This window comes from Choloepus didactylus, chromosome 17 (assembly GCF_015220235.1).
Source record: "Choloepus didactylus isolate mChoDid1 chromosome 17, mChoDid1.pri, whole genome shotgun sequence".
Taxonomy (NCBI): Eukaryota; Metazoa; Chordata; class Mammalia; order Pilosa; family Megalonychidae; genus Choloepus; species Choloepus didactylus.
Genome location: NC_051323.1, coordinates 62,314,140 through 62,336,116, shown reverse-complemented (window position 1 = coordinate 62,336,116; position 21,977 = coordinate 62,314,140). Strand labels below are relative to the sequence as shown.

Sequence of the window (21,977 nt, the reverse complement as noted above, 5' to 3'; positions counted from 1 at the left end):
GTGTCCTCTTTTCATATAGGAAGAGGAAAGGGAATATTATTAAGGAACAAAATACTAACTGCTTAGCATGCTGACAGATTGGATTGCTTTCTGACATTTTTAATCAAATGGGGCCCCTTGATGTACCTAGTGAGCACAGGCTTAATTATAGAGTTCACAGAGTTAAAAATCTGCTGGGAAGTTATGTGTAAATAGGCACCGCTGGCACAGCAGCTGATGGCCTGGTTTGTTAGATTTTTTCTGGTGCCAGTGGTGGGCTCCATGATTCTGTCCAAACTGGATTTGGAGCCCAGGGTCTCTCCAGGGCAGTGGGACATGCCAGCCCTTGGAGTTGGCACGACACCTGTGCAGGACCTTTCATCCTAGAGGAAGTCACTGTGCAGTGATTTAACTGGATGAAGAAGCCCTATAGATTGAACGTGACAATGTGACAGCCCTGAGCTAAGCCTCTTCCCTCCATGTCCCCCAACAGTGGGCTCGACCAGGGCGAGAGAGTAGCAGGACTATGGGGCTGTTTTGAAGGAGCACCTGCAGATTAAGTGGCTGGATTGAACTGAGTAAAAGGGCGCTGAGAGCCATTCCCCTGCCCTCCTTGGAAAGATGGAAAGCAGGGCTCACGCTGGGGCTGGTTGCCCACCGAGTCCATGCCACCCTGCTTGACGACCCACGAGGCTACATGTGTAGGTTTTCTTCTCGCGGCCTGGTACCTAAAAGGTTAGCAAGGGCTTGGGCAAAGCACACAGAACATTTTATGCTCGGACACAGCAAGAGCTACTAGACCTTTAGAGAGAAACCAGTTGGGAAAAGGCACATTCATTCCGTCAAGTCTTCTCTTTTTGCTTGGGAATCCCTTCATTGTTCAGCCCAGATGGCACCATGACTTACGACTCTGTTATTCCCATTTTGCTCAGTAGACGATGACAGCTGTACTGCTGCCTGTCGCGGAGCCTGGTGGAGACGGGGCTGAGCCCGGCGTTTACAGCCCCCGAGGGTGTTTCTCTTGGGACAGATGATTCTGCTCACCCAAAGGTTAAAGTACCTGCAGTTTCAGAGTGAGAGCTTACCACCCCATGCTTCTGGACCCCCCTCGGTATCCCCTCAACTCCAGGGTGACTCTCCCCCCTCCTCTGGCTCTCACATTCTCTTGTGTGGTCCCTGGGGGACATTTCCTGGCTGGGCTTTCTGAGTCTTTCCAGCTTTTTCTCTCCCCACTTCCTGTCCGTCTTACCCCTTCTGTATTGCCAGGCAGTACACTCACCCTTTCCCACTGTCCACTGCCTCTACAGGAATGAAGAACAAGGTCAAGGTCTCCTTTACTTCCCTGAACCCCAGTTTGTCTTGTGAGTCCTTGAAATTTGTTTTCCTAAGGATAACCCTGGGTTTGGAAGGCTGAAGGTTTAGAGAGGAAGGGAGGGCATTTTTTTTTTAACTCCTTTCTCCTGCATCCGCTTAAAGAATACTGATCTTTGGGCTTTCCCCATCTATTTTGAAGGACAGATGTAATCTCTGTTACTTGCCTGAATTTGCAGAGTGAAAGTTGGGTAGATGGGAAATGGGACATTTTTCCATTCAATTCCGACAACTAGGACAAGTTACCATCTCTGCCTTGGTGGTGCTTGTCCTGTACTGAGCGTTTTTATGCTGTGCCTGGGGTGAGTCCTCTGGCCTGTGCTCTCAGCCGTCCCAGCCTTTCCAACCACACTGTGGCTTTTCCCTACTGTAACTCATGTCCCTCTGTTTTCTTTTACTTTCTAACATCCTGACTTGTGTGTTCTGGTGAGTCATTCTGATTTTCTCTGTCTGGAGGGTCCACTGGCTGACTCACAGTTCAATCCCTAACAAAAGCCACTTTTGTTTTGACTGATGAAGCCTGGGGTGCCCCATAGCAGGAGGGAAATGAGATGATTTCATTGCAGGGCACCCTTGAACCTAAGTCTCATTTGTCACAGGATCTTTCATCTAACACTTTATATCTGTTGTGTACTTGAGCCCCCATCTACCCATCCATCGTCCCATCCATCCATCCATCCATCCTCCCATCCATCCATCCACCTATCCATCCATTCTCCCATACATCCATTCATCCATCCATCCACCCATCCATCCATCCTCTCATCCATCCTTCTACCTCTCCATCCATCCTCCCATCCATCCATCCTCCCATCCATCGATCTACCTCTCCATCCATCCATCCATCCATCCATCCATTCATCCATCCATCCATCCATTTTTTATACTGCATAGGCTTCAGAGACAGTCAGACATGGACTTGAACCCTAGCCTTTTGATCTTGAGCCTCAGTTTCCTCATTAATAAAATGGAGACAACTAATTTGCCGGACTTTCTAAGGCTTATAATTTTTGTTTATCAAATATTTACCATGTGTCAGATATTCTAAATACTGTCATTCCATCCTGATAACAGCCCCACAAGGAAGGTGTCTATTCTTAACCCCAGTTAGTAGAAGAGTAAACTGAGGCAAAGGTGGGATTCTGTAACTTGCCCCAAGGTCTTATTGCTAGTAAGTGGCAGAGCTGGGAGTTTCACTGCAGAGTCTTTGTTTGGCATCATGATACTGGGCTGTGTCTCTAGCTCTCTAGTGTTTAACAGATGCTCATTGGATGTTCATTCCTTTTCCCTGTACCTCTCATTGCCAGAACCATGGGTGTGGTACCCGCTGTTCCCTGTCTGGTACCATTATCTTTGCATTTGTGAATGTCATATTCTTCCAACTAGATTACAAGCTTAAAATCAGATGCCCTATCTTGTCCTTCTGTTTTTTATTTCCAAAAAAGATAAGCCCAGCATCTATTAAAGATTTATTCATTCACTAATTTATTGATTCTTTAAAGAATGTTTACTGGATACCTACTATGTACCAAGCACCCAGCCTATATCACAGGGCTGACACTCTAGCAGGGGAGACAGATGTTAAACACATAATTATATAAACATCTAATTTCAGTTAAATAAGTGTTAGAGAAGTATGGAGTGCTATGAGCCTATTTAATAACCATTAATTCCGACCTGCTCGATCACCATTTGTTGAGGGATTCAAGTAGTTTGATGTTTGTGATCTGGAGGTCACAAGGTCACCTACTGTTGTCTATGCCAGTTGTGAGGGGGAAATCATGTTATAGATTGAAGATGAATTCATTATTTATAAATGTTTCTTTGGATCTTGGACCTCTTTCCTTTATAAAGCTAGTGCATCCAGAAGATGGAAAAGGGGAAAGGAGATAGGCACTCTGGCCCACATAATTAAATCCTTGGCTTCTGTTAGAGCTGAAATCACTGCCTTGCTTGACTCCTTTTGCAGCCCTTCCTTTTGAAGGGTTCCAGAGTTTCTCGTTTCTATGAAATGGGGTCCTTTTCCTGGGTATTATGTACTGTACCTGCCCACTTTGTCTTAAAGTGAGGGTTAAATGTGCTTTTCTACTTTAAAGCTCCATCACCTAGCAAATGAAACAAAAGGATCCTGTCCTTAACCTTGGAAGCCCTTGCTGAACCAACCCCCTACCCACCCACCCCCAGTCCCTCTCCTGACTTGACAGCAGCCAGCAGGGAGCCGCCCTGCCTGCCAGACTCACCTGTGACACTGATTACCAGGGAAGGAGAGCAGGGCTTCCCAGCTGGCTCCCGTCGGGACGTGCACTGCTGTGTACAAGTCTGCCAAGTGAAGCCAACCGAGAGATTATCTTTTATCAGACATCCAACAAGATCTCAAATCCAGTAAAGATCCTATTTTCCATTATTAGAGAATTAAAAAAATAATAATAAAATGCCGAGGGGCTATTGATTTGTGGTTCTATCTTTCTAAGGTCAAAGAAACCTTTCGAAGTAAAGCCATGCACCATGCCGTTGGCATGGATAATCACTACTTGTAGCTATTGTTAGTGCTTTATCGATGTGTACCAGAGGGACTATCTGCAGCCCTCCCATTCGCTTTGATGGCTTCCTGACACTGGAGATATGCTGTGCATCCCGCCTAGTTGGGTGAAGAAGTGAAGGCCAAAATGTTGTTGAGGTCTAGGGAGGGAAAGAAAATGCAAAAGGGTTTTTCACCTCCAGCCTGTTACCCTAGCTATGAAGCGTAACCATTTTTCAAGGGTCGGGTTGAATACCGAAACCCATGAATATTAAAATAAATATAAAATATTGTACTTGAAATTCCAGATTAATTGACTGCATTTGTCACTTGGTATGTCTCAAAGTTTCCTTTCCAGGATGTAAGAAGCTCCTTATAAATGATCAATATTGCAAATATTTTACTCCCCTTCTTTACATACCTCTAACATTCCTATGCATTCATGGAATTTGGTTTGCACAGAATAGGTCCTAGACAAATGCATGGTGTGAGAATATGCCTGTTTTTGCAACCATAGTTTTCAAGTAAAATAAAATTTAACTTTATGTAATCTAAGGCAATCCCAGTGAGTGTTTCTCCCCTGTCCGTGCCCACCCCCCATGGGTTGTGCAGCTGTGCTATAATTGTCTCATAAAGCTGTTAGGGTGCTAATGAAGTGACACCCTCTTCTGTGAGGAGAGCATGATTGAGGCTAACATGGCTTTTATTCCAGTTTGTGCATTTTGCATGCCAGATGGTAGGGGTTTTGATTTTTCTCTTTTCTCCAAGATATCTTTATGTAACTGCAATCAGGAGCCAACCTTTGTTTTGAGTTAGAGAATAGAGTGTTTCTCAAATTGGTCTTTATATGAGTAGGGGTGAAAATGAGGAATTCAAATGGTTTACCAAATGTACTCTAGATGGGCTCTCGGTCCAGCTTTTAGCAGCGTGTTTCTTAAGAAATAAGATATGGGTAGAATTACTTCCTGTTAGATACTTAGCAATGCCATCTATGATGCTGGCCATGAAAACTCATTATCTCTGGGTCTCCAAAATGCACATGTACTTATCTATCTCAACCTTACTTCCAATTTCCTGATCAACAACTGAATCTAATAAAAACATGTTACCATTAGACTCAAATCATTTCAACAGGGAGGAAGCAAATCTTCTGAGCTAACCAGTTAGCTCTTTCCTGTCTCAGGGCTCTTCCTTCTCCTGGGAATCCTCTGTTCTCCCCTTTCTTCCAGAAGAGGATTCCTTGTCTGTAAGATCTCAACTTCAAGTGTCACATTCTCCAAGAGAGCCCCCTGACCAAACTGAGTGGGTTCACCACCACCCTGTATTTCTCTGTTGTTGTATCTAGCTTATTTCCTTCTCTGCACTGGTCACATGTGGTAATTCTATATTATTTATTTACTTTCTTACACTTCTTATTGCCATACCAGCCAAGCACAACATAAGCTTCATGACTCCAGGGACCATTTTTTTTGTCGCATTCCCCACTCTATTTCTGTTCCTAGAATAATGCCTGAAATATAATGAGAGCTCTGTAAATATTCGTTTGATGGATGAGATAATGGATGAACAAATATTTGTTTAATGGTTGAGTTAATAAAGGGAGGAAGATTATCAAGACCACGTAAGTAATCTGGAAGATAAACAAAGAATTATTCCGGAAGGTAGAGTAGAAAGGGAAAGAGTTGAAAAATATTGAGTAAAGTTAATAGAAATAATGAATCAATCCATGAGGCTCAACCTTATCTAACAGGCATTCCAGAAGAAAAATGGAGATGAAAATTCAAGGAAAATTCCCTAAGCGCAGGAAAGACTTGGCTTCAGTTTTATTAGGCCCACAAGTGCTAAGGAGGATGAATGAAGAAAAGTTTCCTTATGCAGAAATATTCTGGTAAAATTTTAGAGCCCCATATATAAAGAAAAGAACCTACAGGCTTCCAGAGAGGAGGCAAGCTCAGATAGCTTATTTGCAAAGGAACGAGAGTATCCGGTGTCTTCCAACTTCCCAATGGCAAGGAGAAAATTGAACATTGCAATATTTGTTGGAGGGTGATTATGGATCTGTATGGTCTCTGTACCAAACTACATTCAAATATTGGGGTTAGGACTTCTGCTTCTGACTATGATGGAATAACTGGAACTGGACTTACTTTTCCGCTGAAGACAACTAAAAATCTGGACGAATTATATGCATGATCTATTTTTCAAACCTTGGACAATTGGCGACACAGTGCTATAATCCCTGAAAAAGAAACAAACAAGGTGAGCCCTATTCTAGTTCCAGCTTTCAGCCTGGAGGTACATTCAGGACCGGGGAGCAGGAAGGGGACCCTAAGCAGGGCCTGACCGATGAGTTGAAGAGACAGAGGTGGGGGTTCAGGGGGTCTGAAGCGGCTGGAAATTGTGGAGCCAACTTCTGGAGAGGAAGGAGCTATGCAGAGCTCCAGGAGTCTCTGCTGAATACTCAGCAGCACACGTGGAGGGTGAAACGTCACACAGGCAGGCAGTGGAGCTAGTATGGAGCTGTGCGATGAATCCTTCTTGGAGCCCACGAGAGGCCCGGGATCATTTGAGTTCCCACCAGCCAGAGAGGAGAGTCCTTGTTATCACCCCAGATGCTCAATGTGGGCTCCAGGAGGGCCACCCCTTTGTAGAAGGCTGAACCGTCCCTGGAGTAAAGGCTCCCAGGGGTCTCCCCTAGCAAAGCTTAAGACAAGAATTGAAATGATCAACCTGAATCAAAAGAAGCTTAACTGCCTTCTAGAACAAAGTCCAACAGCTTTGTTTTTCAAAGAATGATAATAAAATCTAGACACTCAACAGTATGAAATAACAATGTCCAGTATCTGGTTAGCAACATGCCCAGAAGCAGGAAAATGTGATCCATAAATTGGAGAAAAATCAGTGCATGTGAACAGATCTAGAAATGGTAAGAGATGATGAATTGGTAGATAAGTACATTAAAATAGCTATTGTAACTATGTTCAAGAATTTGAGGAAAACTATGAACCCTGACAGTGGGTTGCCCTACCTGCTGGTAGAAATCAGCAAATAAGTAAAATCTAAAACTGGGAGGAATCTTCAAGTACCACGAGGCATATATGGCCTGGAGGTCAAGTATGTAGGCAGTGACATCAATCTCTTGGTTTAAATCCTGCCTCTGCAACTTACTGGCTGTAAGGTCACTTAACTTGTCTAGCCTGCAGTTTCCCCATCTGTAAAATGGAATTTAAAATAGTACCTACTTTAGAAGATTGTTGGAGAATTAAGTGAGTGAATTGTACAAAGCACTCAGAACGGTGCAGTAAGTAAGTAAATGCTGTTTTTTATTCCTGTGCCTGCTTGTTGTTAAGGTAGCATTCAAAGAGAGTGTTGTAAATCACATAAGTCATCGGAAACATGTGCTTTTCCTCAGTGAAGGTTGTTTTACACTGAATTTAACACGTACTTACTCATCATGCTGGACGAGGATTTTTCTCCTCTCTTCCCAAATGTTTTGTGATTGTTAATCAGTGCCTCCATTACTGTTTTGTAGACAGGTTGCTTCCAGGAAGTGACCAAGACGGCTGAGAATTCATGCCTCTTTCCTCGTAGCCTCGCTAAACTAGCTGCCCTCTCGGAACCAAGGGCACACCTTGGAAGAGACTGTGGTCAAGGTGTGCCTCCCGGGTCTCGCATCTCATCTGCTTGTCCTGATCACTGTCCCCTTTGCGCTTCTCTCCTCAGCATCCTCGAGTGCCAAGGCCTCCCCATAGTGAATGGACAGTGTGATCCTTATGCCACTGTGACGTTAGCAGGACCATACAGGCAAGTAGCGATTACCGGTACCCGTCCCCTCTGGCTTTGATTTTAGTGCTGATAGACATGGGTAGCAATCACTGAGGACACCTTGGAAAAATGATGATAAAACCTCATTCAGAAGAATGCAGGATGCACTTCAAGGTAGAATGTATAGTTTGACTTCCCTTTGTAACCTTTATTGCTCTAAAATTGCTTTGTGAAAAAGAGATCCTTTATGTTCTTCACTTTGGGTATTTTTGGCCAATAAAGGTTCCTGATTTACATACCATCTGGAGTTGGAGACAAACAGAAATATTTGTAAGATTAATAAAGGCAGTAAGTTACTTGTGCATTTAATAGCTAAAACCAAGAGATTTGGGATCAACAGTGTTATTTTTAATCCTAATCCTTACTTGATTACAGATCAGAAGCAAAGAAGACAAAAGTGAAAAAGAAGACCAACAACCCCCAGTTTGACGAAGTGTTTTATTTTGAGGTTGGTATTTGAGTGGGATGGATGTTAAGTTGAAACTCTACACTTTGAGATACTTTGGCAAGAAGTCTAGGTCTGAACCATCTCAATTACCTACTTCCTTTTGAAAGTTCTTTTCAAGTACCGGAACACAGAACACGCAGTATCACTTCGGCCTGCCCCTCCCCAGCCCTGCTGTGTGTGTGGGTTCCCTGCTGATTTTGATCTATTGAATTCCCCGGGAACTTTCCCTCTTCCTCCTAGAGAGAAGAGCTATTTTGTTTGCTTGCTGAACTGGCCCAATTTTGAGTTGAATGCTGACAAATGAATGCCTTCCAAATTATCAGGACTTTGTGGTTTTGGGGGTTGTTTATTTTTCTTGTCTTTTCTTTCTTTCTTTTTTTTTTTTTTAAAGAAAAACGTGTTCCACCCAGTCTTCCCTGAGCAGTGGTGGGAGGATTGTGTCACTGGAACTTGTGAGAGTTTTTGGAGCAAAAGGGAAAATTCATTCAGACCCAGAGATTTTTCTGGCTGCCTTTCAGAATGTGAAGCACCAAAATTAATAAGATGGCAGATGTGAGAGCTGAAGACTTTGCAGAACAGAGGAACAAGTAAACAGCTGGTTTAACTTTAAGAAGGCCCATATATGATATATTTAAGCAGGTTTTCATTCCATTAATTAAAATTTCTTGAACACCTAATATGTACCAAGTCCTGGGGAGATAAAGATGAACAAGACCTCAACAACTGTCCTGTAGCCTAGGATGAGGAGCCACTGTCTGTCACAGATAGAAGTCATACCTGGTGGACTACGTAGGAGCTCTCATTTTATAGCCAAAAGAAGAAAATATTTTTTAAGAGAGTCATGATAAGGCAAGAAGCCAGTGGTGTTTCATCTTAACCTCAGGGTGATTCATTGTGGAACTCCAAAGGCAGGGATGAATTCTTGATCAGAGAATGTAGAAAATAGTTTTTTACTATAAATTGTCAATTAAAGGCAGCAATAGCCTTCCTTGTCCATGCTGCCTTAGAATGGTTTAGATCAGTAGCCTCCAATCTTTTGTTTTCAATACAATGCACAGTAGAAATATATTTTAAGATGCAACTCAATTCGTTCATATACCTATGTCTATTTTTACTCTTTTCTGACTCATTTATTTATACATTTATTTTCTGTTTTGTATATGATTTCATTTTTTTTTAATGTTGATCTCAACCCACTGAACTAATCTGACAACCCACGGATGATTTTGAAAAACGATGGTGTGGATAGCCAATGTAAAAACTCCTGAGAAAGCCTTAAACCTCAGTAGATTGTCACTGCTGGTTAGGACTCACCAGATATGACTTCACTTTCAGCCTCAGTTTAGGGAGCAGACCTGCCCAGAAACCAGAGAACTTTGGAGTTAGGGCTCAGTTAACCTTGCTGTTTGGAGTTGACGTCTTTGACTAAGGTGGCTCAACCCCCTGCTTAGCAGCAGCAGATCTCTTCCCAGGCTCTCCTTATCTCATTTCAGTTTCAGCTGGAAAACAGCCCTTGATGGTTTCTGACTCGGTCCCTCACTGTCCTTCCCCTCACCCTCCAGGAAAGGAGAGCAGAGAAAAGAAGCCCTGTCCTTGTGGGCTGGCAGGCAGCCTCTTACAGGAGTGAAACAACGGAAAAGTAGACATTTAGTTTCAATAGGAAGTAATTAGCCTCCAGGCCATCTTCTTCCAGGACAAGAACTGGACTGTATCTAAAACGGCCTTAAGTACCTAAATGAAATTATTTTAAATTCTGTAAGCACCAACTCCATTCATTCATCAAATGCAGTAGGTGCCTACTACGTGCTGGTGTTCTGTTGGGAATAAAATGGAACAGCAAATAGATGTGGCTCTGCTGTCATCACGCTGATAGCTCAGTGTGGGAGACAGACAGTAAGCAGGCAAGCCCTTGTAGTAACATGGCGATGGTGCTCTGCAGTAAAAGAAAGGGTGTCACAAAGGAGAAGACCGTGGAGAGGAGGGGGCGAAAGCTTCCTTGAGGAGGTGACGTTTCAGCAGACACCTGCAGGCTGAGGAGGAGGCGGCCAGGAGAGGGCTCAGCCGAGTCTGAGGACGTGCAGGGACGGCATGACCAGGTGCAGTGGGAGCCACTTAGCAACTTGAAGCAGGGAAGCAGCACGAGCCGTGTTTTTAGAAAGATCGCTGGGTGCTATGTGGAGGAGAAAGATTGGTGTGGGGTGGGGCAACAGAGCTAGAATCGGTGTGGAGGCCTCTCGTGGTCATTGGGGAAGCTTCAGCCCAGGGTGAATGTGGCTAGGATGAGGAAGGTACCAGAAGCCGGATTTGAGGCCTGTTTTGGAGGTAGAATCGCTAGGACTGGTGCAGTGGAGGAGAGACGGGGCGAGTCAAAATGCACCCCAATGCTATAGCAGGTGATGAGGGTGGCACCATTTTATGAGCTGGGGGAGGCTGAGGGAGGACCCTGTTTGGCAGCAATGAGCAGAGGGGACAGACAGACAGACGACAGGAGGTCAGGAGGGAGAGAGGGGCATCTGGGTGCTGCTGGGGCCGGGGACGTGGAGAGCCCTGTGGCTCCCTTTGAAGACGCCTTCCACACGTGCAAACCACATTAGCGTTTACCTCTGATTTACAAATCAGAAAATTAAAGCTTAGAGGTTAAGCAATTTAAGCAAGATCACATAATGACTTCATGCCAAATCCCGGATTAGAACTTTATGCCGAAAGCTTCTAAACTAGCATTAACTCCTGTTAACCCTCAGGGGATCAGGGAAAGGGGCTTTAATTTGGTATATGGTATACATGTAGTTAAAACAGGAAGTGTAGCACGTAACTCATGTGATTTCTGAGATCCAGCGGTTGGATATATTACTCTCCTTTTGCAAGCACAGACGGGGAGGTTCCACCACACTGTCAACGGACCCCGTTGACTGGCAGGCATGGGAGAAAATGTTTTTCAAGTTTACCCCCATCACATGCACCTTGAATCTAGCTCTTTCATTCCCATTTTATGTTTTCATTTACTCCCGATTCCTAAAATACCAAGAGGAAAAAATAACAGTGTTTTGATATTTTCTTTCCTTTTCTAACCTCCCCTACATTGGTATGCACTTCCCCTCCTCTTAGTGGGAAAATAATACCTAGGTGCAAAATCTCCAGACCTTGCTCAGAAAGGAAGTTGAAAGGCTGTGGTTTCGGGCAGCTTTGGTGAGCAACGTCAGTATTTCATTCTATTTTCTTGAGTTGTGGTGATTTCATGGGTGGGGTACTTGTAACTTCCACGTCATATTGATAAAAAAGAAACCTCAGAAATGCTTGTTTCTTCTGTCAGCCTGACACGAGGAACTGATCCTTTTAATGAGAAGGTTCAGCAGCTTCCTCTGGGTTCCTGGGTAGGTACACAAAGGGGGCTGCCTCTCTCCACCCCCCACCCCCAAAGCACTCTGCTCTGAAGCCTCTGTAGCAGAAATAACAGGACTTGCAAGGCAGGGAGATTTGTCAAGAGAGCAGGTTTTAAGTCGATTGACAATTTAGACATTGAGTAACCAGCACCCCAGTGCCTTCCACTTTCCACTTGGGGGCAGTGGATTGGATGCTCCTTGAGGGTGAAGATTGCACCTCCTTCATCTTCCATCCCCACTGCCCAGTGCCTAGTAGGTTCTCAGATGCTTGGAGGGCATGTGCTGGCCTGAGGCAGCGGGGAGAGTCGGCCTCCGTTTGCGGCTGGGATTGGGGGACCTCAAGTACGTGCTGAACCTCAAGAAGTCCTCCTCTGCAGAACGAGGGGTGTCACCTCACTTTGTGATATTGTGAGGGTCAAATGTGTAATGAGTGGAAAGTGCCTGGCCCAAGGGTCCCCTTGACACCCCAACTCCCAGGAAATCAGGGACCTGAGGCTGCGAAGGAAAAGAGTTTGAGCGTGTTTCTTCTGGAGAATTGAACAGAGCCGTTGAAAACAACATGGTGGTAATGGGTTTGAATACTGGCTCCCCTGGCTCATCCTCAGCAGTTAAACATAGAGTAACTCCTCCACTGAGTCACGCCTGACACGTAATACAGTGTTTGAGAAATGCTGGCCATTCTTATCCTTGTTGTTATGATGATTATTCGGGGTCATGGTTTAAAGCTTATTGTGTGTTTTTTTTCCATTTATGACGTCAGGTGACCAGACCCTGTAGCTACAGCAAAAAATCCCACTTTGACTTTGAGGAGGAGGATGTAGACAAACTTGAAATTAGGTAAGTGAGAAAGTCCATGTCCAATGTTTTCTACTTGGCACTTTTGGTTTGACGTTACCTCCTCTGTTTGTTCATTTTTGTTTTGTTTTGTTTTGTTTTGTTTTGTTTTGTTTTTAATTAGGGGATGTATAGAAATGAATTTCAGTTTTTCTTGGTAATTCTACCCCTAGGTTGTTAGAAGCTATCATTGAAATAAGAACCTTTATCATAAAATTCCCAGATATTTAGGTAGTGGATTGAAAAGTTATTTGCGTACCACATAGTTCACTTTGCAATATCTTCCAAGAGGCTAAGGTAGAAAGATTTGTGTTACTCAGTGTCTACGATGTTCCGTCCACCAAAAATGTTTGAGGTCCGTGGCTGGAGGGCACAGCTCGGCTGAGTGAACTGTGGCCCCAGCTGCTTTGGGCACCCCACCCTCGTGATAAAGCCCTTGGTTTTTATAACCCGTTCTTGTCAGCCTGAAAGATGATAACTTAAAATTTTACTAGCGTTAACTCTGGAAAATATTCAAGGACTTTCTTCCATCTTCCTTGGCCAGTAGCTTCTAACCCTCAGGTTCAGGAAAATCCCCTGAAGCCTGCCAGCCTTTCCCCGGGGCAGAAGGGAGGCAGGGCAGCTGGGACCAGGAGTGAGTGGCAGTGGAGGGAGAGGGTGTTGGAAACAGCTGCTTGACACCCTGCTCCTAACAGAACAGGATAAACTTGCTTGTGGGATCACCGGGGCTCTGATGTCCTCCAGGTTAGGTTGGTCTCCTCTGACGTGTTCCTTTCCTCCTATGGAAAATGCTGAGCACTGTTGCTGGTAAAATGAGCTTGTTCATGGATCCTATATTTATCTCCCCTTGTTCTGTTCAAGCATGTTGTCATAGAAACCAGGTCTTCGTTAAACACTCACCTATGGCTGGTCTTCCCCCATAATCTTCCTTCCTTTGCATCCTAATAATTTCCATAGGAAATGAAGGAGAATAATACATCACATGTGGTTTAGCAAAGGTATTTGGATGTTTACATAAAAAGATGTTCTCATGTCCAAAATTCTGAAGGAACATCGAATGAAGCACAAGCAAATGTGAGTCTTTATTTCCAAGAAGTCTCCACAGTCCTGTGTACTCGGGGACAGGTAAAAGGCGATCTTACAGGAATATCCATTTCATGAACCTAAAAAATAAGCTGGATTCCTACTTGTTTTTTGATTGTAGCCCTTGCTTTTTCTGTACCAACCTTCCGGTACAGATATTTTGCTCAATAGACACAAACTCCTTAGAAACTTTCCAAATTGGGCAGAAGGAAAAAGAGGCTTCAAAAATATTGCCCGTGTCATTTCTTTCCTGACCCCCTTCCCCGCTTCCCCCACCCCGTTTGATGCCTCTGCCCTTGTTCAGAGGCTTAGTTTTAAGACCCTTGTCTCATTGGATTTGTTTGGGAGACTCTGAATGGCTGTGAAATTGCTGTGGTCCTGCAGAGTGCCACACGTGGTATCTCTTCTTCATCTGGCAGATACTGGCACGCCTGTGGGTGCCAGCACCACCCACTGTCCAGGGAATCCACGCCCCTGCCCTCATGAAGCTTAAGTTATAATGGGAGAAGCAGAAAGTAAATAAATATGCTGTATAGGTTCCAATGTTGTTATCGTTATTCTGTGTGAGCCACAACAATCACGCTGAGGTCTGACTTAAGACATGCTCATTTGAGAAATTGATGAATTTTCCTAAGTTTGACATGGCTTTAAATTAACTTCCCTCTTAGAGTTAGGATTTCCTGAGGAACATAAGGTTTGATTAAAAATACCATAGGCAGAGAAAGAAATCACTCAATGGTTCCTCAGATTAACCCCTAACAGCTTCCAAGCCTCTAGAGCAAAGAGTAAGGGGCTGGAGAGAATTCCCAGCCAGGTGGGGATGGGCCGGCCCGGCTGTGAGAACGAGGGAGAGCAGGCTGAGGGCTGCGCTGAGATTGCACAGAATGTTCTCCCAGGGGCTTTTCCCTCCCCCCCCATACTTCCTCTTCCCACTATGCAAGACAGAGGGGTTTGTTTCCACATCTTTTCTCTGTGCATCAAGTCCTCAGGGATTGCAGTTATCTCCTGCACAAATTTGAGCCCAATTTTTACATTCAGTTAGTTTAAATCTTCATTTCCAGCCCTTCAAAATACTGAACCAGAGACAAAATGACCCCAAAGTTTGAGCTCCTGGGAAGGTCCTCACTGGGAGGAATCTGTACTAAACGACAAGTCCTTGTTTAGAAAATGCCTTCGGTACCAGCTGCTCTTCTGATACACAGCTTCCCCTTTTTTCTTGTTAAAAGAAAGCAGCTTTTTTTAAAAATTGGACTTGAAATTCAAGAGTGAAGTACTAAGTTATTTTTTTCTTTAAGAGCATACAAACAAAAATATTTTTATATGTGTTTCTCTTATTAAAAAAAAAAAAAGAAAAAGAAAAAGAAAAAACTGCCTGGCAACTTGTTTCTCATATTCCTAAATTGTCAGTTGGCAGATTAAAAATTTTGTTTTGTTTATTCTAAAAATAATCTACTGCGGGGCATTGATTCCTGCTTGTTATCCTCCCATACCACCTTCGCTGTCTTCCAAATGCTTCTTTATTCCCTCTGATGGCATCTTTTAGGTACTGCTGAATGTTGACTGCTCTCATTTTGGTTTGCCAGGATAACGGAATGCACGGGGTACAATTTCTAGAATTTTCCCCTCCCACGTTAATTTCCCTTGCCTACCAATGTGTGGTTAAAAGTCTTTATATTAGATGGTCTGCAGCATGTTATGAATGATTGGTTAAGTTGTTGACCGTGGAATGTAAAACCTGTTAACTTGCCAGCAGCAGCTGACATCATTGGGCTTGGGCCTGTTGTCCGATACGATTACCAGAGCTTCAAAATCTAATGGAAACCCTGGAGAGTTCCACCTGAGAAAGAAGGATTAGTGAACGATCCCTCCCATTTTAGAAGTTAACAGACCTGGACTTTTCACAGAGCTTGCAACATAAATAGTATTGTGGTTTGGCAGTTGTTTGTGACCCAGACCCCCTCTCCCCGCTTTGCTCTGTTGGGGGTGCTTGAACCTTTTCCTCTACTCCGTGCTGGTAGGTTAAGAAGGGATTGGTGGATAGTTCCAAGGTAGGGTGGAGGAGGAGCATTCACAGCTGCCCCATGTTTTTTGTTTTTTGTTTTCCTTTCTAGATGTACTTTCATGTGGCTGGAAAGTAGTGAGCACCCTGGTTTTTAAATCTGTTGACTGTGGCATTGTCACATCTTCTCACATTGCATCATTCTCTGCTGACAGTCTCATCCACTGAGGAGCAATTATCCTGGGGAAATTAGACTCCATTCATTCATTCAACTTTTATTGAACCCTTACAGACTCAAAATCACCATGTTAGTGGCTCGGGCCTGAGATCTGAAAGACACAGCCCTGCAAGGAGCTCCTGTTTATAGCATAAGATTGGTGATCCTAAGAAGCTTTCCTGCCTTGAGGAGTAAATAGAGAGTTTCTTCACTTAGACCTCTTCTTGGGTAATGGAGACCAGGGACAAGGCCGAAGTGAAGGAGCAACCAAAGCCGCTTAGCTTTCAGTCTCACCTTTCAGTACCTGACAGTTAACCTCCCAGGTCAAGAGCAGGAGGAGGGGGCTGCAGCCCAGGAGACCACCCTGTCCCCAACATACCCCCCAGGGAAATGCAAGTCTTTGTTCCAAAGCCGTAATCCTTGGTTGACTTTGTATTTTAAACATACTCACCTCGTTTAGATCTTCATTTAGATGGACTTTGGCAGAACAGGGGCTCTGTCATGTTCTAAGTCCCCTTGAGGAAAAGGGAAGGGAAAAAAACAAAACAAAAAACTGTTAAGCTCCTCTAATCCCTGCCTAGGCTGTCCTTCGTTAAATAAAATTTGTTTTCTTGATTGTTGTTTTTCAGAGTTGACCTCTGGAATGCCAGTAACTTGAAATTTGGAGATGAGTTTCTGGGAGAACTGAGGATTCCGTTGAAAGTCCTACGGCAGTCGAGCTCCTATGACGCCTGGTAAAGTAACCACACACCCAGATGGAGTCCAGCTAGCCAGTGGCCTCATCTCTGCAGGACAGAGTTGAGAAATCAAAAGAAAGCAAAGAAGGCCTCTAAGTGGCCAAAATGAAATGGCACAAAATCTGTGTCCTAAACCCTTCAGCTTCTTGCCTAGAGCCCACCTGCTCTTATTTTGCACAGAGTCTAACCAGCTCTAGCTTGGTTAGATCCAGTTTATACTTTCATAGCAGGTGAAAAAGAGTCAACGAGGAGAGCTGCAGCTACAGGTGATCACACTGATGGCAATGAGAAGTGAGGGCTCAGAGCCTTAAAGGGGGCATAAAAAGCAGGTCTTACAACTTTTAAAACAACATTTTGGGGCTGATTATTGGAGGGGCAAAGAGCTGACACTTTGGTCCATAAAGCCTCAGTACCATGATAGACGTTCACGATCTTTACCCCACAACATCCACTAAAAGTCAAGTCATTAGAAGCACGCTGGGTTAAGGACAGTGTGAAAGGGTATGGTGTATTTTCAGGAAAATCTCCATTTAAATCTACATATCTAAAATGTGAAGGTGTTTCACATCAAAACTTACTCAAGTATCCCAGATGGCTGAAGTTTGACTACTTTCCTATATTGTTATTTCTTGTTTGCTCTAAGGTACTTTGTATTTTGGCATAAGCCTCTTCCTTTGTTTTATTTTGTGACCAACTTATAAATCGTGTCCCAATAAATATCATCAGTGTGAAGTCCCATACACTTCTCACCCTGGCCACTGGCTCTCTTACTTCAAGCATTTCCTTTCACGGATGTATAGTGCAGTAAGAGAACGTGAACTGGCTTGTCATAGCACACATCAAAAACCATGGACATCAAAGTCATCCACGTTGTGTATAACTTTTTGCACTGTGCTTAATGGAAGAGTTTTCTATCAACAGGAAATCATGGGGTATTTTTTTAATTCCATGAAGACAGCAACTAGAATAGGCCTACATAATGAGATTCTGGGCCCCTAGCTGAAGGCATTGCTTATTCTTACACAACCCCTCAGCCTAGTAACCAAGGATATGATGTTTGCCTCGTGGCCCATTGAAAACCTTGCCAAATACCCCAGGCTGGTTTAAGTGCCACAGAGACAAGTTCTACCCATATAAAATCTTTAAACTGCCTGGCCAAAAAAACTTAGAGCAAATGTGGCTCCTGAGTAGACTGTATGGAGTAGAACAAAAGAGAGTAGACAGAAAAGTTAAAAAAAAAAAAAAAAAAAAAATCCCTACACATGCCCATGTACCCCCAGATGGTCTAATTGCTCCTCACCAACACACAGGCACTGTTCCCTCTAGCACTGAAAGCTACCCTTTTATTAAAACAATTTCAGGTTTGCTCAGCTTATTGCTAGCCCTTTGCCAAGTCTTATTCTTCACAGGTAAATCATCTAACTGCCAAGTTTACCCTCATAACTTATGTGTATCTTCATGCAAGCACATGCACACTTTTTCTTTTTTACTTCCATTTTCTCCCCCGTCCTGTCCTTCTCCTCATTCCTTCCGCCTTTTCCCACTTTCCTCCCTTAACTTACAAGTACTTGGCTCTTAATAAGCAGCCTCGATGGCAAACCTCCTCAGGCTGGAAATGACCCTCTCAGGCTACAGAGCTTCCCCTGCAGAGTCACCCTCGTGCCCCGGCCTTGCCACCCAGTTCAGACCCCTGACGCCTGCAGAGCTGGGTGATGGGATGCCCAGCTGCGGAGCAGGGCACTGGGCTTGGCACTGCCTCACGTTGGCTCTTTCCTGTGTGTCCCTTCCAGGTATTTCCTTCAACCGCGAGATAACGGCAGTAAAAGCCTGAAACCAGACGATCTGGGGTCCTTACGGTTGAATGTGGTTTACACAGAAGACCATGTTTTCTCCTCAGACTATTACAGTCCTCTTCGAGACCTCCTATTAAAGTCTGCAGATGTGGAGGTAGCTTGCTGGGTGCCTCTTTGGGGTTCCTACCGATGACCTTTGTAAAACTGTCACAAACATCTCTCGGGGCAAGGGAGGGTGTGGCCCCACCTGACTGGCCTCATTCACCTCAGCTGCTTCCTTTCCTTATTTGTGAGTCTTAACCACGAGCCCCAGGTCTCCTCCCGGCTTGTTTGTGTGCCCTGCCTGCTGAGAAAGATCTTTATCTCCTTTTTCTGGCTGCAAGGGGGGACACACCCAACTCTTCTGCAGTTAAAACCGTTGTGAGAACCCACAGACACTGTGTACAACTTCCTAATTTTTATGTTTGACTGTGAGCCAGTTGTCATTGTTTTTCTCTGCTCATGGACCCCAATTCTGTTTTAATTGTGGGGACCGGTGAAAGAAGGAGCAGAACCTGCCCATTCTCCCTGGTACACGTGACCCCGTGAGGGAGCAGCCCAAGGATGTTTGCAAATTGGAGGTTTTAATGTGGTTTTTCATGAAATACAGGCTTTTCGGTCTCAACAAAAAAAGCTGTGTTTATCATGGCTGGAAACGATGCCACATTCTCCCCACAAAAGGGTGAGGGAGAGGAGAAAAGACCAAGTCACCCTTCTTTCTTTGGCCCTGCTGTGTCACCAAAAGCATTTTGGTCCCCAGGGTGATTTTCTCGCCGAGGGCTTCGTTTTTAGACTGCTGCCCCCTGGTGACTGAAAAGTAGAGCTGCGCACGGAAAATGGGAATGTCCCCTCTTTCCAGGGGAGCCCCTGGGCCCAGGTGCTGGAAGCCTGCCAGGCCCAAATCGGCGGCTCCGGAAGTCTTGGTTGGGTGGCGAGTCCTCTAAAAATGCATGTTGTCTCTTTGCTCAGCCCGTCTCTGCGTCGGCGGCCCATATTTTGGGAGAAGTTTGTCGGGAGAAGCAGGAGGCAGCCATCCCCCTGGTGCGTCTCTTCCTCCACTATGGCAAGATCGTGCCTTTCATCAGCGCCATTGCAAACGCCGAAGTGAAAAGGACGCAGTGAGTGCCGCGCCCTGGCCCTGCTCCCCCTCCCCTGCCCCTCCCCACACCTCCTCCTTCCCTGCCTGCCCCACCTGCCCGGGATCCCTGTCCAGTCCACCTGGGCAGGAGAGCCTAGGAGGAGTCGGGGAAATCTAAAGTTACTGCCGGCCCCAGGTGGGAAACTGAGGCAGGAGAGGATCTGGGTAACTGAATGAAAGTGGAAATCCCCACCACACACTGAATTGCAGGGTATTGAGGAAATTAAAGTCTAGCTAGGCTCCCCAAGAAATCATAGAACTTCGGATTTTTCTTTCAGAGACACAATGTTTTTTTTTGAAAACTCACCTTTTCTTTACAAAATCCCAAAGCTAACGTGCAAAGAAGTGGGTGAAAATTGGCACTGCTTACTTTAGAGAAAGGATTCAATTCCTAATAGTGTTTTTATTGTCTACTTTGAGGACAATAAACTTCATGTTTAGATTTTAAGCACCCTGAATAAGTGGAGTTAAGAACTGCGGGTTGCTTCTCTCAAGATGCATTCTTCGTGTTCTGCTGCAAGAGCTGCTCCCCGAGTCACCCCCAGGGAGAGGGTGGGCCGGTTGATTTAGACAGACCCAGAATGTTCCCACCAGTTAAGTAAGGTGAAGATCAACCTGGTTTGTTTGCTTCCCTGCCAGACCCTCTATACTGATCAGAGGTTTTAGAATCATTAATTCATTGCAAAAATAAACCTCACAAAGGGAGAACTGGCAAAGATCAAGTTTTTTTTTTTTTTTTTTTTTTTTTTAAATCCCTCTCTGAATTGAAAAGCACTGGTAGATTTATTACACAAGCAGAGAGAGACATGGAGGGATTTCAGAATCCCGAGCTACAAAGCATCTTGCCTGGTCTTCTCCTTGTACAAAATCTGAAAACAGACTCTTCAGGGTGACCTTATTTCTGCATCACATAGAGGGGTATTCAAAAATGGGCCCCACTTCCTTAAAATACGTGAGGAGACAAAAATCTTCCCCCAAAACTGTTTTCCAGAGACCCAAATACCATTTTCCGTGGAAACTCTTTGACTTCCAAGTGCATTGATGAGACGATGAAGCTGGCAGGGATGCACTACCTCCACGTCACCCTGAAACCCATCATAGAGGAGGTGAGTCGGGGTCTCGCAAACCCCAGCTGCCAATTCCAGCTACTTCAACACTGCAGAGGAGAGGAGAAGAATTTCCCTGTGAGCCAATGTTTTTGTGGGGAAAGATAACACACATGCAAAAAAGTGCATAAAACAGAGCTATCTAGGTTAACCAAAAGCTAGTATTGTAATATCAGCTTTATTTTTAAAAAAATCCTCACCCTAGGGACATGATTTTTGGAGAGGAAGTTCTGCGTGTTATTCCGGAATCTTCCTCATTTTCATTATCTCTCTAGTACAATATGATCGTTCCTTCTCCAGGGTAGAGATTGACTGACACGTTTAAACCACACATTTCCTTTCCAAATGATTCAGCGCTTTCTTACCTAACCTGTTAAATATGATACCTTGTCAGGCAGTGTTTCCCTCAGAACAGTTTCATAAAAAAAGAGGCTCTTTTCAAATGAGTGAGAATTTAAAATAGCATCCTGGTTTGATCTGTGAGCAGAACCATTTCAACATTTTGAAGTAAAAATAGTATTAAAGCGTTCTGCGACTTAATCCTGTGTGATGCAAAATGATTTTCCAACAAGTACTGTTTATTTAATACTGACTGAAGACTACATGCTTTACCAATTATTCACGTACGTTATTTTATTTACTCCTTCCAGCAACTGTGGGGAGTAGATGCAGGTATTACCCCTCTTTTCACCTGATGGAGAGAGGCATGGGCAGAAGTTAGGCCGCTGGCCCTATGAGTGCTGGGCCTGCGTTTGAACCCTGCAGCCTGGCTGTGGGTCTGCCTTGGCCTTACCAGCAGCCTGCTTTGGTGCCCGCTGTCAGTGCAGCGGAGTTATCCATTTGGAGCTGTTGTCTGAACAAGACTCATGGATTGGGTCTCGGGAAGGCCTGGCACCCCGAGCCCATTCCAAGTCTGTGCTCCTGGAACTTATCTGCTATAGTCATTGCTTTAAATGCTCTTTGCAGATCTGCCAAAGCCACAAATCATGTGAAGTTGACCCTGTAAAGTTAAAAGATGGAGAAAACCTTGAAAACAACATGGTAAGGCATTCTTCTATTTTGTTCATGAACACGTTTTCCAAAGCCAGTCACCTGTTTTGAGGTTTTTCATTTTGCGTCCATGTATGGACTCTCTGTTTCCCTCTAAGAGTTCAGAACGGGGTGGAGAATGAGCCTGAGCTACACGTTGCACAGTGAGTGAACACTGGAATCTGAAATGGAAAGGTTTCCATCATCCATCTTTAGCTTTGTATTTAGTTTATTTTTCAGCTGGTCCAAGATGATCGGTCACAGATCAATAACTACTTGTTGCCGTCACCTTTTGTAGTTCTGGATTTCTTTCCCACCACCTACCATGGCCTGTGTGGACTCCCTCGCTCAGCTCTGCTTCCCAAGGGGGCTCCTTCTGCTCTCCTCTCCTTTCCTTCCCTCCTGGAATGATCTGGAAGTGGTCCCTTAGAGTTGGCCTCATGTGCTGATCAGCCTATGTCTCCTGTCCTTTTCCTCAGTC

At 44.5% G+C, this 21,977-nt stretch overlaps 1 protein-coding gene across 2 annotated transcripts in view; it reads left to right on the top strand.

The window, feature by feature from the left end:
* Positions 1-21,977, top strand: part of RASA3 (RAS p21 protein activator 3) — a 212,021-nt gene that overhangs the window by 159,830 nt on the left and 30,214 nt on the right. For both annotated transcript variants that reach the window (XM_037806929.1, XM_037806930.1), the window contains exons 6-13: positions 7,592-7,672; positions 8,069-8,141; positions 12,282-12,358; positions 16,284-16,388; positions 18,182-18,338; positions 19,193-19,341; positions 20,353-20,467; positions 21,434-21,508. In XM_037806929.1, the coding sequence (XP_037662857.1) occupies positions 7,592-7,672; positions 8,069-8,141; positions 12,282-12,358; positions 16,284-16,388; positions 18,182-18,338; positions 19,193-19,341; positions 20,353-20,467; positions 21,434-21,508 (832 nt within the window). The remainder of the gene's footprint in view (positions 1-7,591; positions 7,673-8,068; positions 8,142-12,281; positions 12,359-16,283; positions 16,389-18,181; positions 18,339-19,192; positions 19,342-20,352; positions 20,468-21,433; positions 21,509-21,977) is intronic.